General features: G+C 32.0%; 2 protein-coding genes across 3 annotated transcripts; one reads left to right on the top strand and one right to left on the bottom strand.

The window, feature by feature from the left end:
• The first annotated feature begins 106 nt into the window (after positions 1 to 106).
• On the top strand, positions 107 to 2,150 carry LOC137812770 (small ribosomal subunit protein uS2). Its single transcript, XM_068614968.2, has 5 exons — positions 107 to 423; positions 566 to 828; positions 1,047 to 1,244; positions 1,377 to 1,599; positions 1,811 to 2,150. Exons 1-5 carry the CDS (start codon positions 270 to 272, stop codon positions 1,909 to 1,911), a joined length of 939 nt encoding a protein of 312 aa, XP_068471069.1. The 5' UTR covers positions 107 to 269; the 3' UTR covers positions 1,912 to 2,150.
• A 3,229-nt stretch (positions 2,151 to 5,379) lies between these two features.
• Positions 5,380 to 16,435, bottom strand: LOC137812745 (phosphoinositide phosphatase SAC2). 2 transcript variants are annotated; one of them, XM_068614940.2, is made up of 16 exons: positions 15,611 to 16,435; positions 13,176 to 13,380; positions 12,906 to 13,071; positions 12,024 to 12,249; positions 11,512 to 11,588; positions 11,245 to 11,432; positions 11,065 to 11,162; positions 10,820 to 10,953; positions 10,608 to 10,736; positions 9,831 to 10,197; positions 9,115 to 9,236; positions 8,854 to 8,967; positions 8,057 to 8,230; positions 7,234 to 7,386; positions 6,401 to 6,485; positions 5,380 to 5,852 (listed from the first exon to the last, which is right to left on the bottom strand). In XM_068614940.2, exons 1-16 carry the CDS (start codon positions 15,719 to 15,721, stop codon positions 5,751 to 5,753), a joined length of 2,451 nt encoding a protein of 816 aa, XP_068471041.2. In that variant the 5' UTR covers positions 15,722 to 16,435; the 3' UTR covers positions 5,380 to 5,750. The 2 variants fall into 2 exon arrangements, with proteins under 2 accessions (XP_068471041.2, XP_068471033.2); XM_068614932.2 differs by having other exon boundaries at positions 10,608 to 10,739; positions 15,611 to 16,426.
• Positions 16,436 to 18,356: the final 1,921 nt, after the last annotated feature.

Genomic DNA, 18,356 nt, shown 5'->3' with positions numbered 1-18,356 from the left:
GAGAGACTAAGTTCAGTTATGAGGCGAAAAAAAGTTCTCAAAATCAATTTTTTGATTGGGCTTCGTTCATAGGTTTTATTGGGCCTGATAGTTGATTGACCATTAGACTGTAAAGAAAAGCCCATGAGCAAAACCCATTAGGGTTTTCTGCGGTATATTAGAAAACGCAAGCTCCCAAGTTCTCCTTCTGAAGTCTCTTGCTGCACTCACTGAAACACCTAGGGTTTTCGAGCTCGTTGTTTCGGAGTTTGAGACGCACGCACGCAACCATGGCCGCCCCTACCAACGCCGCTGCTGCCCCGCCGCGTCAGCTATCCCAGAAGGAAGCCGACATCCAGATGATGTTGGCCGCCGACGTTCACCTCGGCACCAAGAACTGCGACTTCCAAATGGAACGCTACATCTTCAAGCGCCGCAACGACGGTAATTAATTCTTTTTTATTTTTTTCTGTTGTCTCACGTTACACAATCCTGTTGTGTTGAAATTTCGATAGAGTTTTGAATCTGCAATAGTTGCATTAAGAGAATAGACTTTTGATTTGTTGTGGTGCGGATTTGGAATTAGGTATTTACATTATCAACCTTGGAAAGACCTGGGAGAAGCTTCAGCTTGCTGCCAGGGTTATTGTTGCAATTGAGAACCCTCAGGATATTATTGTTCAATCTGCAAGGCCTTATGGTCAGAGAGCGGTTCTCAAGTTTGCTCAATACACCGGTGCTCATGCCATTGCTGGAAGGCATACTCCTGGTACCTTTACCAATCAGCTCCAAACCTCATTCAGTGAGCCTCGCCTCCTTATCCTCACGGATCCAAGAACAGATCATCAGGTATATTTTCCACTTAAACGGTTATATGTTTGATTTTAGGTTCATTTGATTTGGTAGTTAATCTAATTTTTGTTGTGTTTTTTAAGAAATAGAAATTCGATTTGTAATTCATGTAGCTGATTTCCTTAGGTGATGAGGATTTATTTGTTTTCTGTTGTGCTGTTCTGTCCCTGAGTGTTGCCGGTGTTGTGATATTAATATATATGGGTTGTTTGCAGCCCATTAAGGAAGGTGCTCTTGGAAACATTCCAACCATTGCTTTCTGTGACACTGACTCACCTATGAGGTATGTAGACATTGGAATTCCTGCCAACAACAAGGGCAAACACAGCATTGGTTGTCTCTTTTGGCTTCTTGCCAGGATGGTGTTGCAAATGAGGGGTACCATTCGCCCTGGCCTCAAATGGGATGTCATGGTAAATATTTTTTTGGTTGCCTTTCATTATTTATTTGGGTTGTAATTGAGTTATAGTTTTTTATTTGGGGAGAGTCTGATTTTTGGGAAGATATTGATGAAGTTTCTTGACTTGAATTTTTCTTTGATGCAGGTCGACTTGTTTTTCTATAGAGAACCAGAGGAGGCTAAGCAACAAGAGGAGGAGGAAGCTCCTGCTGGTGATTATGCCATTACTGACTACAATCCTGGTGCTATTGCTGCTGATGGCCAGTGGCCGGGAACAATTGATCAATCTTGGACAGATGCAGTTCCACAACCCATTCCAGCTGTACCTGGTGTCAACTGGGGAGCACCACCAACTTCAGAAGCACCTGGTATGTGATTAATTTTATTTTTCAAACACTAGACTAAGTGAGTTACTTTACATATTCTATTGTTTTACGTATATTGCTTTGTGTTACTTTATTATTATATTTTCTCTACAACTCGTGACAAATGATGCAAAATGCTTGTAAATTTAACTATGTTAATTTTTAATGTTTCGAACTACACATTCATTTTTTTTTTCTCTTTTTTGTTTAATAGTTGCAGTTGCAGGAGATTGGGGTGAGGCTGTTCCACCTCCACAACAAATCCCTCTTCCTCCTACTGGAGTTGAATCTGTCCAACCAACTGGCTGGGAGTAAACTATTGTTTTTTGATGCTATGATTTTGCCCCGTCCTTTAATTTTAGTTTAATATTGTCTTTCGTTGAAGTAAAATATGGATCAGTCTTTTTTGTAGCAAAGGAACTTTTGTTTTTTAGTTTGTTATGAGTGGCAGAAATATTATTATTAACATGGTATATTCGGTAAGATTTTATTTGTTTTTGATGAAAACATGAATGTTTGGTAATATGATATTTTTGCTACTTTTTTATTCAGTATTTACTGAGTACTTCGATTGTTTCATGGTTGTTGAACATCGATTTCACGTTCTATATAGTCGCATCTCATTCGCATCTCATCGAAATCCAATTTAGCAAGAAAAATGCATTTTTTTCTGGGTATGCCATTTTTTACGTAATATGTTTTTGCTTTTCCTCTTCCTGTACATCGAATTTTTCTGCATGCTTAATATAGTATATCTACTATAACGATAGAAACGTGTAGACGGAGAATAGGATAATATTCGGCATCTTATCCTTGGAAACCAATGTTCTCAATAAATGGTTAAATAAGAAATGCTCACGATCTCGAAAAAGGTTGTAAGATTAAACGTAAAATGTCATATCTTAACATTATTGATGCTATTAAGCAAATTTGTTTAGCCTCTAGCATTTTATATCGTCTTTAAAGTGTTACTTTCCATTGTCTTGCAAACTTAATTACCATTGAGTAACATTTTATGGTTTGAAAACATATATTAATAACTTCTGATCAAAGTATGTCAGTCCTTTTGCTTTTTGTTTTATTAAAAAATAACAGTTATTAATTTTAGTTTTTTCACAGAGATTGTGTTAGTTCATTCATCATCTCAAATTCTAATTAGTATTACTTATTTCTTGAATTTCTCAAATTCAAATTCACAAACTTCTATAGTACCTCTCTATGCTTTCCGCCTTCTAGACACAAAATGTAATTAAACTCTTGTATGAGTAATGTTATTGAATTTAAGGACGAAACAATAAAGTTGTAATTTAGCTTTGGTTCTACCAAACCACAAGTGAGGGAGAAAAAATGCAGGGTTAAGTAATGGAATGAATTTGATCATTATTATTTTTCACCTCAATTTTACCATTTCCTACTACATTTTCTTATTACTTCGCGCTTTACCACCAATTCTTTAACACCCTAAAAACTATTATATGTAGTTTATTTATATATTATATATTTATACTTCATAATCGAAGTCATTTTAATTTCCTTTTCACAGGATCTACTTACATCACTAAATATTTAATTAAATATAGTATGAAATATTCTTCTTTGCATCAACTCATTCGTTTGGAGTCTATTTACTTGATTATTTCAATCAAATCATAATACAATATTTTAAAACCCTATACATACATGATATATTTTAAAATCATATATATATATATATATATATATATATATATATATATATATATATATATCATATCTCATAATTTATACAATTTATAAATTCTAATGGATTGCAATTCAATTAATTCACTAGACTTATGCTATATCTCATATCATCATTCATATTAGCATCACAAATATGTGATACATGAGATGAACTAAACTAAGAAATTTCTACCTATTATATCATATTTACTAGGTTGTCACAACAAGTTACATAATAAAAACACATTTACCCCATGTGATAAGTTGAATCCTTATTGACACATTTCTTATTCACACAATAAAATAAATAATGACTTTTTTATTATGGAACTCCAATATCATTATCATTAGAGTTAAGACTTTAAATTTTATTAATAGTATTTTTTCCATTAAAAGAATTATGTTTACAATTATATCATAACATTATTATATATTCTTATTCATATACATTTCAACTTAATTTATATTTCATTTCACATACTACATAATGTACATCATCAATCAACATAAAATAAATACAAAAAATTTCAATTCACCAATCATCACACTATAATAATATTCAATTATTGTAGCTTACCATTATAGTAGCTTGATAAATATAACAATATAATGAAATATATAAAAAATTACATTTAGAAATATAAAAATATTGAATTGTGTAACAACAAAAGTCCTACCTGAATTATGTGTGAAGTGATAAAGGAAAAGATAAACAAAATTCATATTAAATTTCGCTCCTTAAATTATTTTAAATTAAAATATATCGAAATAAAAACTGTCAATATACATTTCATTACTTTTCTTATATTTAAATGTTTTACAAGTTTCGCAAATGAGTTTATTAGCTATAATTTTTTTATTTAATAATTCGCACTTAGTATTTTATTTAGCCATTATCATTAATCATAATTAGCCAAAAAAAATTGAAAAATATTATTTAATATAATTTAAGTAAAATAGGAGGTATTTTAAATTTAAGAGTTACTTTATTTTTAAATATATAATCCGAGTCATTTATATAATTAACTTGTATTTTTTAATAAATCACCACTAATTTTTATATTATTTTTTAAACAAAAATATAATTTTAAGAATTAAATATAATTTTTTTATATTACATCATAATTATGTATGTATCATTTTATTGGTAAAAAAAAGGATTGATAATATATTTATTACATTGTTTACATACTTTTTATTTTATTAAAAAATATAACATTTTTTGTTCAAAATTATAACTACAATATCAAAAGTAATATATTAAAATTAAAAGTAATTACATATCAAAAGTAATTACAATATCAAAAGTCTAATTAAATTGTACATATTTTTGGAGAAAAACAATTTATTGTATGTAATACCTCAAATATGATAAATATATTATTTAATTAAGTTATACATATAAGTAATCTAATTATTTGAATTCAAAATATTTTCGTTGCCTTATTTTAATTTGGTAATAGTAAGGATAAAATTACTAAGAAAATACCATTATTTTAAAAAGTAAACCAAAAAGAGTGATGTTTTCATAGATTTAAAATATATTAAATATTTCATAAAATTTCTAAATAATAGAATGAAAATTTTATTGTATTTTAGTACATTTAACTAATTCATATTCAGTTCATTATTAATTATCTGAACACAATCATACCGTGTAGAGAAAAAAAATTCTCTCTCAAGGTCAGCTACATTATACATTTCCGAAAATCTTAATGACCAACAATTTTTTAATAAAACTATAAATTGTTCAACGTAATTAAAGTATCTAAATTAATGTCATTAAATTATATTAAATGATGTTTTTAATTAAAAATGAGAATTATTTCTCTAATAATAAAACAAAGAAGCCATGTGGTTTAGAGGAAACAATGTTGATGCAGACCTTTCTGCACTTTTCTCATCACTGCCTCTTCCATCATTTGAAAGAATGAAAGGGTGAAAGAAATTTTTTGATCAAATACTTTTTCTGATATTTATAAAGCTTAAGCACCTTAACTTTTATTCTGAAAAAATCCAGAAAAGCTGCCTCTCATAACATATGATAAAAGCCAAAGGAAATAGAAACTGAAACATCCCAAGGAACCAAAAATGTTGTCTGCATCTGATTTATTGGAGAGTTATAACCTGAGAAGCAGCTATGCATTTTTTTGGTTTTTCACTTTAAACTATGTACAGGGTTGATGATGATGATGATATTATGGTAAGTTTGGGGAGGAAGAAAAATGAATTACCTATTGACATCTACATTACCTCCCAAATGGATGCTTTTGAAGGAAAACTATAATGAGTAACTCAAATGTTGTTGTTGCCCTTGAACAAAACTCAGCTTGTCAGCTGCTGCCACTGCTATTTGTTTGCTTTTGGATGATAATCTTACCATTTTATTTATGTACAGCAAGTCAGAACCCCCCACATCCTTCGGACGGGATGATAAAAGTCAAGACCACTCTCTATATTGTCCAAACAAAATGCATCTCTTCTTCATTTACCCAACGTTCAAACCTTTCACTGTACTTCCTATCTTTGTTCAGTTCTTCTCCACTATGCCTTCCCTGAAATACATTCAATGCAAATTTTAGCAACCACTTGGTTGCATACAGGAGAAGAATGTACTAAATATCATTGAAAAATATCTTTAACACCAACATCCACATGTGTTGTCGCCAGAATTTTACATGACAATGCGTGATTGGATGATACTATGATAGGATAAATTGGTTTTACACCAACATAGGACATTTATCAAAATTGAATTTAGGAAAATGAATGTGTGTTAACAATTTGATTCTGAAGTTTTTTAATGCTGAAGATGGGAGAGGATTTGTGGACAAAGACTGAGGTTCCCAGTTGCTGAAACTAGGCTCCCAATACTTGTAAATATCATGCTAGTGTATTTGCACTGTTAAGTTGATGTTCTAAGTTCTAAGTTCTAACCACAAATTCGCAAGTAACTGTGTCGTTGACAATAGTTCGTAGGTCTTAAGAACTACAGAAAGGCCCTATTGTTGCTTAAGGCTTTGGAAGTTATCTTACTTTTTTTCTTCTTAGAAAAGCAGTATGTTATTCTGTAATGGTTCTGCAAACTAACACATATACTGACCTTAAGACTGGATCCAGATTCACTAGCAGATGTCTCAGTAGTTATTAGTTCATTCAGGATATTCTCCGAGGAGATGCTGGTCGACCTGTAACATCAACAAACAATTTTGGCATTAGTCAACAACAAAAGCCTGAAAATTGCAGACTAATACCTAACTCAAGAACTAGGTTTTTACTCCAAAATATTGATATTACTTAAATTTCTCGACTGTTTTATTCAAATATACCATAATCTATAAACCTTAAGTGAACAAAAAGTATTGAAAAGAAAAAGATAAAAACATCTTACTTCCCCATTGACTTTCAACAATAACAACAACAAAGTCATATGACACTAGGTGAGCACTGAGTCTGAGAATCCGTTAAGGACTTTGCACATGGTGCAAGTATTCACTCTAAGAGAAAACAACAAAAAATGAAATTCATGCTCTCCTAATTTCACTTGAGGATTCCGTTCAGTACGAAACCCAAGAGGTGAGTGAAGGTTTCCAGATATACCACCAGCTAGACACTTTAACATTTGCTAAGCTGGTTAAAATGCTTTCCCTCCCTCTTAATTATCTCCCCGAAAGTCAAAATCTTTCTACCCATAAATCATAAGTGCACAATATCTGGGTATTGTTGCATAAAGAAAAGGATGGCACAATTCCATCACTCTCTCATCAATTTTTTAATTCATAGAAGAACCTCACAATTAACATGTGCCTCTCTACCTTTAATCAAAGATTCAAGGAAAGGATAACACAATGGTGAAGAAAGACCACAGTTTAAAATCAATGTGTCGAAGTAAAGATGGCATGGGTGTATGATTACTAATCAAAGTTTTTGAACTACCTCTCAAGTAATTCCTCTTCACAAGAATTTCCAGAAGAAGAAAGCCACTCCACATCAAGGAAATTGGAGCAATCACATGCATCTCCATGTTCGCCGAAACAAATATGACCACTCTCACAATTTTGGCCCTTGACCATTCCTCCATATATCTGCCTGTATGATTTTGAAAAAACACAACTGTCAAAAGATTAGGATTGATTGAGTAGTAAATCATAGAACGCTTGAAATTATAGGGATTTAGACGAGACCTAAATACTCTCTTATTTATCTATACTGATGTGATACAACATACAAAGCACTAATCCCTATTTATAGCAAAATATTTCTCTAATAAGGGACAAATCATTATACATAATGAAACTTGAAAACCACTCCTAAGAACATCTAAAACTAAGATATTCTATAAAACAAATAAAAACAAGATTGAGTCTATATATTATAAAGTAATAATAAATAAGGAAGGGTTTCCCGGGGCTGCACAATAATCTTTCATTTCCCATCCCACATTTAAAATATAATAAAAAAATCCAGACACGGGTTTGCACTAAATACTTAAGGAAATACTTTTAAACAAGAGATTCTGTGGGCCTAATCCACCCTCCTTTACAGGCCCTAGTGCCCTACAAAGCATGTACCAATTGACTGCATGGTTCCTCCTACTCCTGACCCAGATAGCTCATCATATAAATGAGTAGAGTGAATACAATTCAAATAAGAAACCCAGCTCTGTCTAACTCTGGGGCTGTGTTATTGTCAAATTTTCAGCTGTCCTTTCAGATATTACAAGCCTTAATTTAGCATGCAAAGTGCCAACTTAGCATACCTGCAATGACAAACATCACTTCCACAAGTAAATATATCCGGAGTAGATCCCGAAAGGAAACGCTTATCAGGTTTTTCAGATGAATTCTGACGATCTGTATCCTTCAAGTTCCTAATTGTAGTGTCACTTTCACCGAGAATGTTACCATCTGATAGAGATCTCGTAATAGTTGACCTGCCAAAATAAAAGAAAAGCCTTGTCAGTCTTCTGGCAATGAAATACTTAATTAAAGACAATATCATTTAATAAAATCCACAAGGAACAAATAACTTGTACTCATTTGCTTTCATCCTCAAAACACAAGTAAATTTATGATTACACTTTGGCTATATAATATTGCAATTACATAAGATTTAAAGTCAAAGCAAACACCAACTCAACTTCGTGAACAAAAAAAGTATTGAGCAATTTTAGTAGCAATTCGATTTTCCAAGCAGAACCTATGAGGAAAAGAAGCAATTACTTCCACTATACAGTAAACTTGAGTAGAGAGTGAGGTAAGAAAAAGGATTTCAGTACCAAGTATCAACACTACCTCAAACTACTAACACTGATTTAAAAAAAGGCATTCTTACTCAAATCATCAATTTCTATCTATAAGCTTGATCAATATTTTCAGCTTGAGAATTACACTCAAAGTTAAAGACAGATCTAAATAGAATAATTTTAACTGAAATTTGAAAAAATATCAGAAGTTCATATAAACGAATTTAATTCTTGAAATTTTAAAAAAAAAAATCAATGCTTCATTAAATGAAAAGGACAAAAACTAGTACAACTCAATAATCCACTGTTACCTAATGCTGCCATCTGTTAAATAAAGGCCATGTCTCTTGACAGTGTAATACTGATCTGAATCTAGCTCCCACAGTGCTGGTTTTCCCTGCTGTGGCTGAAAATGCCCCAAGAATCTGACCCAAACAATATCAAAAACAACAGTAGCTATATCATTCTAATACAGTCCACTTATAAACATTACTTGTGTTTGCTTTAAATCATATTATATATGGAAACAATTATACAAAATACAACCAAACAAATGGGCTTATTTAACTTACAAGTTAATTGATTTTTGCTTATCACCATCTAAATATGTGTTGTTGTAATAACGCTGTAGGGTTCGAATAAACTCCTGGGACTGTGTTGCTGCCTTCCATTGACCTCTTCTCTCGGAAAATATCTAAACAGCATACCAATTGCAAAATAAAGGAGTGAGCAGTAATCACTAATAAAAAAAAATTCCATGCAAGGAAAAGATAACAGGAGGCAAATTTAGATCTCCCTTTCAAAACTCTGTGAAAATTGTGATGGCCTCTCTATGGTAAATTAATCTTTTAAGGTTAAATATCAATGGATGCTAGAGCTATTTCAGAACTTTTAAATAAATTTTTTAGGTCCTCAATTCAAACAACTGTAATTCAGTATCTAGAATAAGGTTTTGCCAAGTTTATAAAATTTTCCTGATCTCAGTTATGAATTTTAAAAGTATAGGAGCCTATTTAAACAAGAATTGTGCAATAGTAATAACTGCATCCATACCATTAACAAACCAACAACAAATTAAAAACCTTATTGCAGAAAGTTGTGAAACAAATACAACATGTCCTGGTGGAGACAACCTAATAAAAGCAACAAGCTTTCAGCATTACATTAACTTGGGTCATTTTGGATTCCATGTTACGCTTAAGATGCAGTCATGCAGATCCTAAATAAAAATAATGTACAGAATTTCTGATCCCGTATTAAGTCCAAACTGCTAAACTAGAGAGATTACCTTGTTGTGTGCTGCAGAACCCCCATATTGAAAGGCTAATGTGTCGCCCATGGACTCGTAGACTTCCATTAATTCCTCGGCCAAAGGGTTATCAAGATCAATATGTGGGGATTCAATAAATCCTAAAACTTGAAGCTGACCTCCAAGTGCAGCCAGTCCGTAAGCATATTGAGCAACATTGGTACGATCTAAACAGTCAATGCAGTTAGTCCTCAACACCCCAGATTGAAGTGTTTGGGGTTTGACACTGTAATCTTTGTTCTCATCATTTCTACAATAACAATTGCTAATTTCTGTTTCTTTATCAACGTTATTCTTATTTATGCTGGCTTCTTCTGTAATGCAGTGATCAATGACATTGTTATTCCTGCATTATATTACAAAAAAAAAGAAGATCATCAATAAATGAAATTAATAAACACAACCATTCATGAGTTTTTACCAAACAGCTAATGCTTTTGGAAGACTTGGCCTCAACACAGTATCAAACTTTCAGGACCAAAAGGTTTCACCACAAGGTAGGATCAACATGTGTATTGTCTGTGTTTCAAGCCCAAAAAGCTCAAGCACACGGGGCATTTTATTTAAGATATTAATTAAAAAAAATACAAGAATCTTCACCTAATGGCTCAAGCTTTTTGAGGGTGTTACTCCATGACAAATAAAATTACTAACAATAACATCAAGGCAAAAACAATTGTAGATCAATCAAATGAAATTTCAACTTGCCTAATTAGTACAAAAGTAAACAGGACCAAAATGTAGTATGGAACTTACTCAGAGTAGGAATACTGGGATAATCTATCTAGCCTCATATTTGGTGTCACTGGAGAGTAGAAGATGCCAGTCAGCTTCAGAGCGTATGCAGCCACTTTTCCCAGCTGTCCCAACACATTAGTAGCTTTGCTGCTAAAGGTGATTGATTTAATAAAATAACACCCAAGAATAAACCTGTACTGGATAGACAGAATAAGGGAAGAGTAAGTTACCATCTTGAATGCCGATGCAGATCCCAATGAAGGAACCTCAAGCGATCTTCCCCTCTCAAATTTTTATTAATAGACCTAACAGCATTTGCAAACTCGGTTCGCAGAATAGTTTCTCGAGGCTTCTTCTCACGTGTCTTAAACAAAGAAGACAAAATAATATATAAGGTAGAAAATCTTTAGTTTAGACACGTGAAAAAGAAAACAAACTTGCTTGGCAATTCAGTTACATATATGGAAATGCCTACCTTTATCAAGTTCAGTATAATAATTGGATTTCCATATCTTTTGACAAGATTATCAAAATGAAGTCTTGTGGCCTCAAAATTAGAGTCCTTTCTTGATACTAAAGTAAGGAAAATGAGCAATCAGCACAAATTTCAAAACAAAATGAGTAGTAACAAAGGAAAGTTGTTTCCATATCATACATATAATGTCCGGTTTTATATTCAATCTAGAGGCTTCCTGAGACCAGAACAGAGGGATTGAACCCCTGATCTGCACCACAGAACTGATTTGCATAGGGTGTCCATCACGAGCTTCTGTAAAGACTATCTGCTCTGTCTCAACATCATTAGCTACTCTACCCTTTTCATTTACTCCTCGTTTCAAATATCTGCACAAGTGCATAGATATGAAATAGAATGCAATTTTAATCTTAACAAACTTGAGAAAAGCCTAAAAAATATATAAACCTGGTCCCAGCATAATGCCGTGAGCGCCTAGCAATGATAGTCAAGTTGAACTCACTGTCAGATATAGAAAGTTTGACCTACATACCATAACACTTGTCAACAAGATAACTTTCTGGGAACACATAATACTAGTATTTTTCTGTCACTACTAAAGTGAATTAGAAGCCAGCAATAGAGTAACCATTAAAAGTTAGCCATCAATAAGATGTTAGAAAAACTTCCTATGGTAAATTTAATCAAACCTGGACTTGAGGAATGAATTTCCCAGTGTACTACAACTAAAAAACTAATAAGTTATGGTTTAATAACTGCAGCATTAACTCTATTAAAGGAAATGCAAACAAATAAGACTAGTTTCACTCAACAGAAAAATAGGTGTTAGATACTCGAATCATATATAAAGGTTAAGAAACAACTAAAGAAATTCACGAGTCACTAGCATTACTATTAACTACAGTAGTTACCTACAAAAAATATATATTAGTTAGCTAATAAGAAAATTTCAAATGTACCTGTTTAAAAAAGCCATATACTAAGGCTACAGTCCATGAAGTATTCTGGAGATTATTCCTGATCCCACGAGTCAAGAACTCATTCCAAACAAAAAGGGTTTCATAGAGTGATTGCCCTGTAGTGTTATGATCAGATAAGTTGCGTTGAAGACTAAACATAACATTGTAGGAGTAGCTGAAAAAGAAGTCTTTCGCGAGATCCACACTGCATAGAAGCTTCTTGTATCTAAATCACCACAGAAGAAAGAGCAAAGCCCATTAATAAGATGGTTTTTATATAAATAAATAAAAGTGAAACAAATTGACTAAAATCAACTTATGAAACCAATAACTCTAACCAAACGTATCAAAAAATTAAAAATAAAGTGATCTCCCAGTTGAACTTGAAACCCTGGCAATACCTTCTCTCAATCAAAAAGTTACATTTACATCATAACAGCAATGAAGATTGCGCCTGTACATTTGCAGGAAATGAACTGACAATAAATGTAGAACAATGAAACAACAACAAAGGAGGTATACACTATACAATATACATATTACATGACTACAAAATCTTGAAGAAGCATTACTGATTCTATTTCACAACTAAGAGACGATTAAAGTGTACCACAGAAAGATGAGAAGGTTGCTCTGAAGAAGCCCACATTGTGGATACAGACTGAAGAGAGACAATCAACATATACAGTACAAATAAACACTCCAAAATATATAGTTTCAACACAACTATGCTCTAATGTGTGTAATGAACTCAAAATAAAAAATTGTAATTCATAACATCTAAGTACAATGGACAGAGTATACTTCTCAACGCTACTCTCTACATTTCTCTTTAAATTTGCCATAGACACATTACAATTACATGCAAAATTGACTAAAGACCTGTTCTCATCCTTAGAATAAGCCATTTTGGATCGCACGGTAGAATGTGGAATTGGAACCATTTCGCTCTTTGTGACAGCATATATATTGTGACCACAGATTGTGCCGATCTTCCTTCGCTTTGTTATAAGCAGCATGTAATATGGCTCAAGAAATTTGATAAATCCTAGATCAAACGAAAAAAAAAAAAATTATTCTGATGAAAAAATGAGGGGAACAAGACTAGGATAATAATAACAATTTAGATCTTATACAGAAATATAAAAATACCAATGATTCCATAGCAAGTTGTTACAAATTTAAGCCCTCCTGTAGACTTGTTTCCTTCATGTATCCGCCTCAGAAGGTCACAACACTCAATTTCTGAGTATATTGTTGAATCTTCAACGATATTCAATTCAGATGGCTCCAATCTGTCAATCTTTAAGATCCTCCAAACTGTTCTGTTTTTGTCTCTTCCGATCATGTAAAATTTCTGAGTGTAGAAAAATTGTAAGACCACAATAACAGTGCTTTGTAGTTATATTATGGGCATAGAAAATTTTTTAAAATAATATTATTAAAGGAAAAGAACACCTCAGCTCGCAGTTTTTGTAACTAAAAAAAACTGAATTTAATCGCAAACTTATTTCCAGAACAATTGACAGCAGTTTTAATTTCTAACATAACAAAAACCAGCATAATAGTCATTTAATGCATACAAGTGTCAAGGGATATTGTCACTGTGAACGTAAATGTCAAATGAGAAATAGTTTTACTTAGCCCAGGTTTAGAGGGTGGGTTTTAAGCACTGTGCAGCTTCCAATATTGTGCTAATGCCACATTGAGCATGCAAGGTTATAAACAATTGCATACATATTACATGTTGCATGGAATGTATATGAAATGAGCAGTTTATTGCTTGAACCAGACATGATGCTTTCTGTAAACCCTAACAACTTCAAGAAGTGTGATTCTCTCATAGTTATAATATAATAAATCCAAAGTAGAAAACGAAAACAACATTTTATCCAGAGAACAACAAACAACATCATTATATTACCATTTCAAACAAAAAGGATGCTTGATAATATGAGAGAATGATCCTACTCTAAACATTGAACAAGAGACAGACAACACAATGATTTGAAAGCACGACACAAATGAAGTTGACATGAGTGAAAAGATCATGTCATTAACGTCAAACAAAATTCAGATTCTAACTCTATTAACTTTTCTCATTTAGGTCTCGTTTCCCACCAAAACAGTTTAATTATATTGTTTTGATTCTACATTTTTTAACTTTTTCCGCATTTAACCGAAGTTTCTGAACAAGGCTAGTCATTTTTTTCCAGATTGAGGAGAATAAGACAAGAACATACCAGCAGTGGCTTTAGACAGAAAAAACAAAAATATGTGAGAGTGAAGGCAAATGAAGGTGACAGATCTATAAGAAACAAGAAAGTGCAATTTAAGAAATAAATATCTCATTTTTTCCCTTTTAGGTCTCCTTTCCTGAATAAGAATGTAACACTTTAATTAAATAATTTTTAGTTACGTTTTTTTTCCTTTGCCCCATTTTCATCAAAATTTCTGGATATATTTAGAAGGCTACTCAATTTTGCATTACAGAGGAGAGCAGGACAAAAATGGACAAGCAATGGCTTGAGATGGAAAACATAAACGATGTGAAAGTAAGAGATAAATGAAGGTGACACATTTATGAGAAGATTAACACGGACAACTTTATCACTTTTTTTCCTTCAAGGTCGGTTCTCACTTTCCTGTACAGGAATGTAACAGTTTAGTTCAATAATTAAGGTTCCTTTTTTTACCTATCTCTTTACATAAAAAAATTCTGTATATATTTCACATGGCCACTCAGATTTTTCCGGATAGAGGGTAGTAAGAGAAGAACAGAAGTGAAATTTAGAATTCCAAAATTATAAAACTGAAACCAAGCCGGAACAAAAACTGAAACCAGAGTCCAATGAATGCTTGTTTAAACACTCAAGTAGATATCACAAGAAGATTTTGCAGTAAGATCCAATGAATTTTGTGTCAACAAGCTCGAAGTGGACAACAAAGCTTAGACGTTCAATAACCCATTACACAGAAGTAAACCAATAATATTTGGGGGGAAAATGAACAAAAGGCAGTGTAACATAGTCAGACAATAAATACAATCTGAAAACAGTGGGATTATAGAAGTCCACGAACAATTGGTCAGCAAATCATTTAATACTGACATTTATTTACCCTTATGCATCATGATGAAAAAAATGAAAGTTATAAATAACTGCTTTGAATGATTAAAGTCAGGCACGACTCATCAATGTATTATGATGAAATGAAATCCTCAAGAATCCAGACAAGACAACAGCTCATAAAACAACTATCACAGAGACATGTATCCAAATCCCAATTGGAAAGCTCCTTGTATAGAAAACAAAACTTTCCACATGACTTTGGTTCCTTTTCCCAATGATAAAACATTATGATTCATCAGTGAATTTGTGCACATAAACAGAATTCAACGAGGGAAAGAAAGAAAGAAATTCAAATCAAATCTAACCCAAACAAAACAACATAAATCTTAAATCAATAAAAGAAAAGATAAACATGCTGAAGGGAAAATAAATTCATATCTAGATCACGGTCAAAAAAACTGTATCTATAATGCACAAATCATTGATGAGTGAAGAAAAAAGATTAGACATATTTACCGAGCGAGTCTCATAGAGCCTGAACTTCTGCATATAACAAGGCTTAAGGTCAGCTCCATCTGCAACAGAAGCACTGCTCTGCAGCTTCTCCTTTGTTGAATTTGAATCCATCTTTATTCAGATCCCGAGCCTCAAAAAGCTCGGGTTTCCAACGAGATCACCAGCAGAAAATTCCAAAAAATCACCAACAAAGAGCTTCTGTTTGTTCAAACAGAAGCTCTTCGCGCATCCACACACACAAACACACAAAAAAAGCACAACAAAACCCCCCCCAAAAGGCCAAAAACTTTACATCAAACACAAGCTCCGGAATACACACACCCCACAAGAACTACAATACAATACTCAAAAATTTACATCAATGGCACACATAAAACTCCCTTAACAAAGACAATGACACCTAAATTCAAAAGGGACAAAAAATTGAAAATCAAAAAGAGAGGTTAATTGAATTAAATCAGAAACTAAGGGGAAAGGAGGAAAAAAGCAACTTTTTTAGAAATCTAAGAGGGTGAATGGTTTTGGGGAATGGAGAAGAAGCAGAAGCAGCTTTTGGGTCTCAGAGATGAAAAGGAAGTGAAAATGAGATTGTCAGAGAGGAGAAGAAAGGCACTGCATCCACACAAAAAAATAAAATAAAAAAGAAAAACAAAATGAATGAATGAATGAAAATCATAATGTGAAATGCAAAGCTGAAAAACAATTTTAAAAGACACAAAATCGGTGTTTTCTCTTCTTTGCGTGTTCGCATTTTCTCTCTCTACCTGTGTTCCCAAAATTTTGTCAGTTTCTATGTGTGTGTGTGAATTGTGTCATGTCTTTCTCATTTTTTTCTTCTTCTTTATTTCTTTTTTACACCAAAATTAATTTTCAATAATGCTAATTAAGATTAATTAACTGTGTAACAGCTATGAATATTATTTTGTAATAATATCTTGCCATATCTTTTAATAAAATATGGTGTTATTTAATACAACCGTCATAAAGAAGTATAAATGAATTTAAGTGACAGTTAATTAATAAAGTATTCTTTTTTTGATAGTATGCAAATGAAATGATTGCTGTATTTGAATAATTATTTTCAAAGTTTGTTAAAAACTTCAATTAAAGAAACAAATTTAAACTAAGTTGTATAAGATAAACAAACCAATTTTTAGAAAATTTAAAAAAATTTAAAAATACATTGTGTTTATTTTATGAGAAAAAACTTGTTATTAATTTGTTTCTACAATATTCATAAAAAATATTCAAAATAAAGATTAATAAACATGCATATTACAAATTTAAAGGCTTAATTATACATTTACCATTTAACTATTATTATTTTGTTAATTTTATCACTTAATGTTTTTCTTTTATTACCATATTTTTATTTTTTAATATTTCATTAGTTTTTTTAATAAAATATTACAAATAAATTTTAAAAGATAACAGCATAACTATATTAATTTGAAAAAATAGGAAAACGATATTATTTAGTTTTTATGATTTTTTATCATAATCTTGGAATATAAGTGATATAATTAAAATATACTTGAATGTTTATTATTGAAGTGAAAAAAATATATATAAATTTTATCTTCCTTCTCTCAAAGTTTTTTACTTCTATGTTCATTAGTTTGACGATGGAGGATATCATTGAGTTTCGGGTAGATATTAAAACTAGTTTGCCTGATCAAAATCTCCAATCAAGTAAGTTCTCTTACATCCTTTTTCTTGGGTCAGATTGAGTTTCTCAAAAAGTTTGGGAGGAAGATTGTTTATATGTGGGGGTTTTGTACATAAGATGGATTTTTGCTAGTTCAGGATCATAAGAGTTATGTTCATGTCATTGATCAAAGTTTTTATGTATATATTAGGTTTTCTATAGGAACTCTAAGGTGTTAGAGCTCTGATTTGGTATTTATCAAGCCAGACAGGTAAGGAAAGTTGTTATTAAGTCTCTATATAGATTGAAAAGTGTAGTAATATTGATTTGTGTATGATTTTATTATAATCTTTAACTATTCTATGTGAAATTTGGTTGATTTGAATTGTCTGAAGTGCGTGTATGAGTATCTAAGTTGTGGTTGAATTCTGAATAGGACCAAGTGACTCAAGTTGAAAATGATAGTTTGGAAATAAGTAGAAAAATGATATGAAAATGCCTATTGAGTTACCTAAGCTAGTTTCATAATTCTGCAAATTATGCAAACTCGCTTGCTTGTTGGACAAAATTTGTAAATTTGAAAACTTAGGAGCATTGGTTATTAGGCGAGCCACTCTTTCTTGGTGAAGTTAGTCCTAACAGTTTGGTTGTTAGGCGAACAATGTTCTTGATGAGCAAAATTCGAGGAATTAAAAACTCAAGAGCCTTGGTCGTTGAGTAGTCAGTCTCGTTAGGCAAATTTGATCTCAGTGATTTGGTCATTGGCAAGCTTGGCATTCACTATGTGAGCTTGACATTCTCTAGGCGAGCCTAACATTCGATGAGTGAATCTGGTCCTAGGGGTTGGTTGTTGGGCAAGCACGAGACTTGTTAGGTGTGAGTGTGTTTTGTAAATTATGATTGTGAGATGTCTTTAGTATGTTTTAAAAGTTAAATTTCTATATAATGGTAAGGTATATTGTTGAATGAAATATGAACCACGTGGAAGTGTGATTAAGACATACCATTTTCAATAAAAGAAATAACATGTTAAGATTTTTTAAGATATGCATTGAATTATATATTCATTTTGAATAAGATGTACTAACTCTACTAGTA

The sequence above is a fragment of the Phaseolus vulgaris genome, chromosome 10, assembly GCF_051622355.1.
Source record: "Phaseolus vulgaris cultivar YP4 chromosome 10, ASM5162235v1, whole genome shotgun sequence".
Classification (NCBI taxonomy): Eukaryota; Viridiplantae; Streptophyta; class Magnoliopsida; order Fabales; family Fabaceae; genus Phaseolus; species Phaseolus vulgaris.
This window is presented reverse-complemented; position numbering and strand designations above follow the sequence as displayed.

What these genes read in the sequence shown, in the direction of transcription:
- LOC137812745 (XM_068614932.2), bottom strand. Translation starts at nt 15,721, where the DNA reads ATGGATTCAAATTCAACAAAGGAGAAGCTGCAGAGCAGTGCTTCTGTT. An exon ending in TATTCTAAGGATGAGAACAG is followed by an intron (nt 12,250 to 12,905) that starts GTCTTTAGTCAA and finishes GTGGTGATTTAG; the next exon opens with ATACAAGAAGCTTCTATGCA. An exon ending in GAAGAGGAATTACTTGAGAG is followed by an intron (nt 6,486 to 7,233) that starts GTAGTTCAAAAA and finishes TTGATGTTACAG; the next exon opens with GTCGACCAGCATCTCCTCGG.
- LOC137812770 (XM_068614968.2), top strand. Translation starts at nt 270, where the DNA reads ATGGCCGCCCCTACCAACGCCGCTGCTGCCCCGCCGCGTCAGCTATCC. An exon ending in CTTCAAGCGCCGCAACGACG is followed by an intron (nt 424 to 565) that starts GTAATTAATTCT and finishes ATTTGGAATTAG; the next exon opens with GTATTTACATTATCAACCTT. An exon ending in ATCCAAGAACAGATCATCAG is followed by an intron (nt 829 to 1,046) that starts GTATATTTTCCA and finishes GGTTGTTTGCAG; the next exon opens with CCCATTAAGGAAGGTGCTCT.